The 9,019-nt window shown below is 40.6% G+C and overlaps 1 protein-coding gene across 4 annotated transcripts in view; it reads left to right on the plus strand.

Annotated features, from left to right (window-relative positions):
• RADX (RPA1 related single stranded DNA binding protein, X-linked) overlaps positions 1-8,683 on the plus strand; it is a 122,808-nt gene extending 114,125 nt beyond the window's left edge. For all 4 annotated transcript variants that reach the window (XM_077484856.1, XM_077484933.1, XM_077484784.1 and 1 more), the window contains 2 exons: positions 749-898; positions 8,454-8,683. In XM_077484856.1, the coding sequence (XP_077340982.1) occupies positions 749-898; positions 8,454-8,590 (287 nt within the window). In that variant the 3' untranslated portion in view covers positions 8,591-8,683. The remainder of the gene's footprint in view (positions 1-748; positions 899-8,453) is intronic.
• Positions 8,684-9,019: the final 336 nt, after the last annotated feature.

Consider the following 9,019-nt stretch of genomic DNA (forward strand, 5'->3'; position numbering starts at 1 on the left):
TACACAAAGCTGTACACTCACTACTTTACATTGTAGCAAAGTGTCATTACTTCAGTGTTGTCCCATGAAAAGATATAATAAAATATTTACAAAAATTTGAGGAGTGTACTCGATATAGATACCAGTGCGTACGCGTGTGTGTGTGTGTGTGTGTAATATATATATATATATATATATATATATATATATATATATATATATATATATATATATATATATATATATATATATATATATATATATATAATTTATTATTATTATAGTGTGTGCATAGATTGGCCGTTAACAGGTCCTCTTTTCTTAAAAAAAAAAAATTATAAAAATAAATAAATCTGGCATCTAATCGACTCCAGATCTCTCCTCTGCTCTTCGAAGCATCCAAGATGCAAACCAGAAGTGACAAAATCCTCATCCATTTCTGGTTTCTGATGTCAGAGCGGGAGGAACCATGGAATTCCTCTCATTCTGTCTTGGGAACCTGGTTGGACCAGTAAAGTTTACTGTGTTTGACTTGTGTGATTCATAATTACATAATGATGTAAGTAATAAAATGTACGCATCTCTTTAAAAAGAACAAACGCAGTGCTTCCATATCTTATAGTATATGCAAGACAGTTTTTATAGACGTTTGAATGTATGTTTATTGGTGTACTCATTTGTCATATCTTTATCCAATTTCAAAACTGAAAGAGAGCAGAGAATATCTTTTGTACAATGATAAATGGACAACTTTGTGCTGTCTTAACAGGTATAAATCATGATCTAGCAATAGACGTGTCTGTGCCTGTATGTAAGAACTTCAGTCTGTTTGGCCCAAATTGCCTTCCCAACCATATGCAGTGCCTTAATCTAGATTGGAATGTGGAAACCCAGGATCATCACTGGCTGTCTCTTAAAGGTATGGTAAGCCCTTTTTTTTAATTGCAAAGATAGTGAACCGACTTGCTCCTATCATGTCTATAATGTAATTTGAAGGTGGTCATTTGTTGTTTGGTATGAACCTTTTGTCTCTTAAAATGATCCCCAGCTGTGTTCAACTTCTCTTTATTGCTGCTTTTAATATATTTTTAGAATCTGCATAATATGCGTTTATTAAATTTAAAATGTCACTCAACCCTGGTTTATTAAAAAAAAAAAAAAAAAATCTATTCAACCTTTTTTTTGTAACTCTGAGTACCTTTTGCTTTTAGCTGCCTCCAAATCTCCGCCTTTTTTTTTTATTTTTTATTTTTTTTTTTGCTGCTTTGATCCAGCTCCCTGGTAGGGGGTGGCTATGTTCATTCTCCATGGTTCCACCTGTATGTATAAGTGGCCTTCTCTTGCTCACTCCCATGGTGAACTAGGGACTGAGATTTGTAGTATGCATAGACCAGTGCTTATGACTGCAAATGCAAACGTGAATTGCTTGTTCCAAACCAAAAGTGAGATGAAATGGGAAAGGTTTAGATTGCTCAGCGGTCATTATAAAGAGGCAGAAAAGCACTAAGAGAAAATGTAATGAAGAATAGATTACAGGGCCACTAAGTAATTGATTTTTATTTTTGGAGCATATCCTTTAATGTCACTTTAAGGAAAGGAACCTTCTTATTTTGCAGTTGGATTATCTTTGTGCTTCAACGACGTCACTAACCATGAGGTGATATTTACATACCCAATATATAATGGTCTTCTGCCAACAAAAAGATGAAGCTATCCTTTTAAAGGGACTTTATTGTGGTTTTGTACTCCCATTTTCTTGTTTAATTATGCATTGAACAAATGGATTTCTAGTTGGCGTTGTTATTGTCTTTAGTTACACAGTATAGGACACAGGCCCTTTAATCATTATGAGTTGGTTACATGCTGCTGACACTGGCTAAAAAAAAACAATTGGCTGCAGGGACATCCCTCTATCCACCCCGTTAGCTTAATTTTTTTTTTTTACAAGCATCCTTGTGTTTTGAACCCTATTTTTATTTTATTTTTCTCCTACTAAGAGAAGCTTCCCTTCTATGGAGGTCCTTATATCTATCAGCTGCATATGTAGACACTGCACCTTCTATATTGATTGACTTCACGGCAGAGCCTTGGAAGATCGTACCCCTCCTGGTAAATGATGCAGGGGCAGCTTGTAATGTTGCTTTTATGTACTGGGCCCTGCTGTGGGTTATCCCCATCATATAAGGCGAAGCCTGAATATGGTTAATTACTTGATAACTCTGTCCACTGAATTGTGTTCAGGTGGAAGTCCTTTAAATTTTCAGCCCAGACAGGCCCCCACCATTCCTTGGGATCCCCTTTGGGGTACATGGGACCTGCCGATCGCAGTAAGGAACTAGAAGTGCCAGGGTTAGTATAAAAATTGCTGCCATTTTTTAGCTCTGACGCCTATTGCCTGCATGCATTCCCCACATTGGCACCTTATTGAGGTTATGGAGGCTGCAATCCTTCCTTTGCATCTTCCTCTTTGCTAGTAGGACGTTTTGACGAGCAACAGCTTCTGGTTCACTCTCACACACTCTCACTCTCACACTCTCACTCTCACACTCTCACTCTCACACTCTCACTCTCACACTCTCACTCTCACACTCTCACTCTCACACTCTCACTCTCACACTCTCACTCTCACACTCTCACACTCTCACTCTCACTCTCACACTCACTCTCACACACTCTCACTCTCTCACACTCTCACTCTCACACTCTCACACACTCTCACTCTCACACACTCTCACTCTCTCACACTCTCACTCTCACACTCTCACTCTCACACTCTCACTCTCACACTCTCACTCTCACACTCTCACTCTCACACTCTCACTCTCACACTCTCACTCTCACACTCTCACTCTCACACTCTCACTCTCACACTCTCACACTCTCACACTCTCACTCTCACACTCTCATTCTCACACACTCTCATTCTCACACACTCGCGCACACTCGCGCACTCTCTCTCGCGCACTCTCTCTCGCGCACTCTCTCTCGCGCACTCTCTCTCGCGCACTCTCTCTCGCGCACTCTCTCTCGCGCACTCTCTCTCGCGCACTCTCTCTCGCGCACTCTCTCTCGCGCACTCTCTCTCGCGCACTCTCTCTCGCGCACTCTCTCTCGCGCACTCTCTCTCGCGCACTCTCTCTCGCGCACTCTCTCTCGCGCACTCTCTCTCGCGCACTCTCTCTCGCGCACTCTCTCTCGCGCACTCTCTCTCGCGCACTCTCTGACACACACTATTCTTGCACTACCTGGGTTACTGTGGCCTACAACTGCTTGCCATTGAGGCCTTCCCTCCCTATTCCTACAGAGTACCTCTACGGGGACAATGTCACAAGCATAGTGGATCGTCAGCCCAGGAAAAGAGGGTCAAGCTTGCTAGCTCGGGCTAAGCTTTTATCTTCAGTGAGGATGGAAGTTTATCCATTCAGGGCCCCAAATAACTTCTCCTCTGACTTCTCCCCCCTCTGACTCCCTGCCTTCCTCTGTCCATTCTGCTGGCCTGCCTGCAGTGCCTTTTTTCTCTTCTGTCTAGAGAAGAATGTTCTGACAGGGCATCAGAATTTTTGGTCTTGGAGACCATAGACAGTTGGTCACAGTTGTGCCCCTTTTGGTCCTTGAGCTAGATGCATTGCCTGTTGAGATGGTAATTGAGGATAATCTCCTCCTTCTGAGGCATCAGATCAGGATGTCATTCCTGTAACAGATGTTCAAGTTAAGATACCATAGCTTCCCATACTGATGCTATATGGTCTTGCTTATCGTTGGAGCACGCCAGTCTATGCCATCCCAGGGTTTCTATTATGGGGTCCCAGAAGATCCCTAAACCAGCCAAGACCGTCCATGTCCACTGTCTGGTAGAGTTTGTACTGCGCTGGGACTTGCCTCACTCTGGGGAGACTTTAGAAGGAATAAAAACTTTTTAACCAATAGTATTCTGCATAAGTGTGAACTCACTGTGGTAGATCTTGCCATTTCTTGTCACAGCAAGACCTTCTCGGTCTCCATGGAAAATGAATCCTGACCTCAGACCTAATAAGCGAGAGGCCCTTTATTAAAGCTCCCTTTTGTAGTATATATATATATATATATATATATATATATATATATATATATATATATATATATATATATATATATATATATATATATATAATATGTGTGTGTGTATATATAATATGAATATATGGTATATATAATACCTTGGTTTTTGGTTTGAGAGCATTTTGCAAAACGAGCAAAATTTTTAAATACATTTTGACTTGATATACAAGTAGTGTCATGTCACAAAAAAGAGAATGTGCCTCTGTGTAGCAATATGGTTTCATTTAATGAAGGTACAACATTTAGCAACTCACATGGTTGATTAAAAGAGGCACATATAAGTATGCAGACATCCGGGGTAAAGCTGTCCACACGAACCATCCTCGTCACCATCAATGTCATCCCTTCCCCTCTGCGCTCCACGAGCGGTTTAAGCCTCTTTCAGATCGCTCTGCTGCAGGGTAGTCTTCCCGGTCACGATTTCAGACTGACAGCGGTGAGGGCCGGTGGTGCGGAGGACAGTCTATGTGGACAGCTTTACCCCAGATGCCTGCATACTCAGATGTGCCTCTTTTAACCATCAACCATGTGAGTTGCTAAATGTTGTACCTTCATTAAATGGAACCATATTGCTACACTTTGAGGCGCCTCTCTTCTCTTTTATACTCTGTAGCTCCTGATGGATTTTGCTTCTAATATCCTTGTGTAGGCTTCCATTTGTGGATGGGTAGTTTATGGTTTCACAACATTGCTATAATCTTTTTATATGGCCCTCTAAACTGAAGGCCCTATGAATAAATGGTTGTGGAACGAATCATTTGCGTTTCCATTATTTCTTATGGCAAAATTTGTTTTGATATACAAGTGCTTTTGATTCCAAGCATGTTTCTGGAACGGATTATGCTCGCAATCCAAGGTTATTAATTACACATTTCAAAGGGGATACTGACCAAACAAGATTTACTCCACTTATCAAAGGGAACAGATAGAACAGAGTCACTATCTTATGTTAGTTTTCAAATTGGGGCAGTTTATGCCTGCAGCTGTTTACGGCTAAGGTGTCATTATCTATCACGCTGATAAAAAAAATTTAACCCAAGCATTAACATAGTAATTTATTTGTTGATGACACTCTTCCTACATACTTTTTGCATATTTACTACCCTGGGAGCACATTTTCAACCAAGCCTTAAACGCACTATAAGGATGCGGGGGAGCCACCATACCAAATGATTTCTCCTGCTATCCCTATGTGCGTGTGTTCTTTCAGGCACACTGCTGTCAAATCTCCTTTTACAGAGACATCCAACAATCCGGTCAACCACAAGAGTGTCTTGTCAGCGCACAAATTACATATAAATCTTATACATCTATATAACCTTAAGCATGCAGCATAAAATACAAGCAATGTAGAGTTTCAATGGGAGCTACCAAGCTATCGGCCGCCTACCAAACACGGCACCTTGTGCAGCTCCTGCAAAACTTGTATGCAAAGCACAAACTTGATTTGTGCCAAACATATTTTTATTTCCACCCCGTTATTCTTTTTCTGCTAAATTGATCAGAGCTAAGGTGTTAGAATACGCCAAAAAATAAGTAACGATTCACTCACCTTAGATGATCTTGCATCCCATGACCAGACACCAGCATTTGTTGGGGACTTTAAAAACTGGACGGCTGAGGAACTCCCGACGGAGCTCAGGGAACACACAATGACACCACACAAGATGAGGCCAAAACATGTTTGGTTTATTCAAAGGAAATCCCGAGCTTATATACAGTTAAAACAATAGGAGGTAGACTGTTTGAAACTGGTCTGAAAAAGAGTTGGTGATACGATGCATTCCAGCAGTGTTTACAAGTCAAAATGTTTTCTAAGGGAACTATTTCTGATTAGGCTTGTACGTGCAAACACAATCTCATGGCTATGAGTCATGCATAGTTGGATGAAACATTATATAAAAACTGGTCAATAGCCACACTACTTAATAATAAGAGTAGTACTATGAGCAGAAAGTGCAATTTGCTGATCGGCAAAATAAAATTATAAAAGTCCACATGCGGTGCTAAATAAACAGTAGATCCAAGAAGGGAGGCATGTAACAGACAGACCAGAGGTGACTGGTATATCAACTCTCCCATCTTGGATTGACTGTTTATTTAGCGCCGCATGTGGACTTTTATAGTTAGATGAAAAACGGAGACATATATATGAAGAGAAAATAGGAAGTCCTTTCCTCCACAGTCATGTAAGGTTCTCATGATGATCCCAGCAGAGAGACTGACAGGGCTAAGAAGCAGTCTTGGATGTCCTCTCAGTGCACAGGACTTTTTTTTTTTCCATCAGAGGACCTTGCTATTAACGTGATGGGGCTCAGGGCAATTCCGTTGCCAATTCAGCACTGGATTTCTGTAATACAAGGTCACCCAATGAGAATACAGTCAGACCGCGCCTCAGCCGTCACCTACATGAATCATTGAAGAGGCACAAGAAGTTGCACCCCTCAAAGGGAAGTTAATGTGATAATCTTTTTGGGCAGAGCTTCAGGTTCTGGCCCTGTCAACCATTCACATCTTGGGCATGGAAAAGACAGGCTTGGTCATCACCGCATTGATCTGTAGAAATAGGCTCAATGTTGCGAGTTGTTTCATACCTTTTGCCACAGGTGTGGGGTGCTAAATGTGGATCTGCTGGTGTCCAGTTTCAGCAACAAACTGGACATTTTTTTAAGGTCCATGGACCTTCAGGTCTTTGTAGTGAACAATCTTGTGGCATCATGGAATCGGTACAGCCTGATCTATGCATTCCCCTCTTCGAGATTATCTCTTGTCTATTTTGCAGTACCATGTAGATGTAGGGCATTCCGGTGATCCTCAGCGCGCTGAATTGGCCCAAGAGTACTCTGTCATACTTGTACTCCTGACAGGCACTGGTTGGGCCCTTCCACATTATCCCGGCCTCCTGTACCAAGGACCATGGCCTGACTCATAAAGCCACGGTCCTGAAAAAAATTGGTTCTCTTGAAAGTTAGGAAATTGACTCGTAATGTCCACCATTGCATCTGGAAAGCCTATTTTTCATAGTACTGGTTGAGAAAACTTCATCCTAGAAAGTACTCCATGAAATCGATTATGTATTTTCTTTTCAGTTCAGTCAGAACAGGAGCTCTGTCAGCGGGGGGCATGGGCTTTGCTGATTGCTGGGCACAGGCTTTCCTACTCAAACTGCACGACTTTGCACACACCCCTTTTTTTTCATGTGCTTGGAATGTAGATTGCTGTATTAAAGCAAAAGTTTAATTGGGATTTAACACATTCTATTCCCCCCACTCTAAGATGCTTCTTTGATACATTTTCAACTTTCATTAAACAGTAACTGTTGTGACAAAATTACTCTTAACATTCAAATTACTATGCATTATTTCCATTTTGAGGCATTTATAATTGATTTATTTATGGTTTACACATTTTGTGTTTTCTGTGTAGGACAGTTACATGTCTGATTCAAATGAATTCCAGAACTGTACAGGGAGAAGTACAATTTGCAAACTTTAAAGCGGAGGTCCACCCTAAAGTGGACCTTCCGCTCATCGGAACCCTCCCCCCCTCCGGCGCCACAATTGGCACCTTTCAGGGGGGAGGGGGGTGCAGATACCTGTACAGTACAGGTATTCTGCACCCACTTCCGGGATAGCTCTCTGCGGAAAGGGGCGTAGATTACGCCCCTTTCCGCAAGTGCCCCGATGCCTGCTGGGAAACACAGATCCCAGAGGCAGCGGGGATCGTCCTTATTGCGCGGCTCGCGCATGCGCAGTAGGGAGCCGGGAAATGAAGCCGAAAGGCTCCATTTCCTGATTCCCATACCCAAGATGGCGGCGGCAGCACCCGACAGACGACCTAGAGATCGGCTTCGGGTGCCGACATCGCGGGCGCGCTGGACAGGTAAGTGTCACTATTTTAAAAGTCAGCAGCTGCAGTATTTGTAGCTGCTGGCTTTAAAAAAAAAAAAAAAAAAAAAACGCGGAGTCCCGGCGGAGAAAGAAATTACTTTTTACATTTTTTTTTTTGTTTTTTTTTTTTATATTTGAATTTAGCATAGTTTTTTAAATTTACTTTTATTCGTCCATGCTGCTTTTGAGGAGTTGCTAAAGGTCAGGCAAACTTTCTAAAACTGCCCATTGGCATTAAATGTAGCAATAGAAAGCCAATTAGACCTCTCTACCACAGAGTAATCGTGAAGAGAATAGCGAGTCAGATTAAACAAAAAAACGTCCCTTGTTCTCATGTTTGGCCAAGCATTGCCAGTGCAGTCATTGAGTTTGTATTAAATAGGAACATACAATTATCTCATGCCTATGAGTAATCGTGGTGCCCTTTTCTTTGTATGTATTATAATTGTTAACCATACATTTTTTATTTTTTTTGTTTTTCTACAGATGAACTTGTGAAGTATTCTAGTGCACAGGACAGCCTGCATACCATATGTATCCTGGACATTTGCCACCTGGGAGAAAGAAAAAAGGAGATTTTCCTAAACAGAATTTACTATCCTGTCATAGGGGAGTCGGCATAACTGTAACCCTGTAACATTTTTGCTACCAAGTTATTGGTTTCTTGTATTTACATTTTTATATGAAGAAATTGTGTGTGTATGTATATAATATATATATATATATATATATATATATATATATATATATATATATATATATATATATATATATATATATATATATATATATATATATATATATATATATATATATATATATATATATTATACTTTTTTTTTTTTTTTTAATCATGAGCCATTGGTGTTGAGGGCAGCAGTGTTTGAGCAGAAGTATCAGCTTAATTTTCATGCAGTTTAATTATTTGCACTGCTTATACTATTGTATATTTTTCTTAGGATTTTTTTTTTATTTCAATTTGGAAAGTATAGTGTATTTTCAATGAGCATATACTTGAATTATTAGTGCAGTGTTTACCCTGAAGTAATTAT

The sequence above is a fragment of the Lithobates pipiens genome, unplaced genomic scaffold, assembly GCF_037356315.1.
Source record: "Lithobates pipiens isolate NorthernLeopardFrog02 unplaced genomic scaffold, aLitPip1_a1.2 Scaffold_1, whole genome shotgun sequence".
Lineage (NCBI taxonomy): Eukaryota > Metazoa > Chordata > Amphibia > Anura > Ranidae > Lithobates > Lithobates pipiens.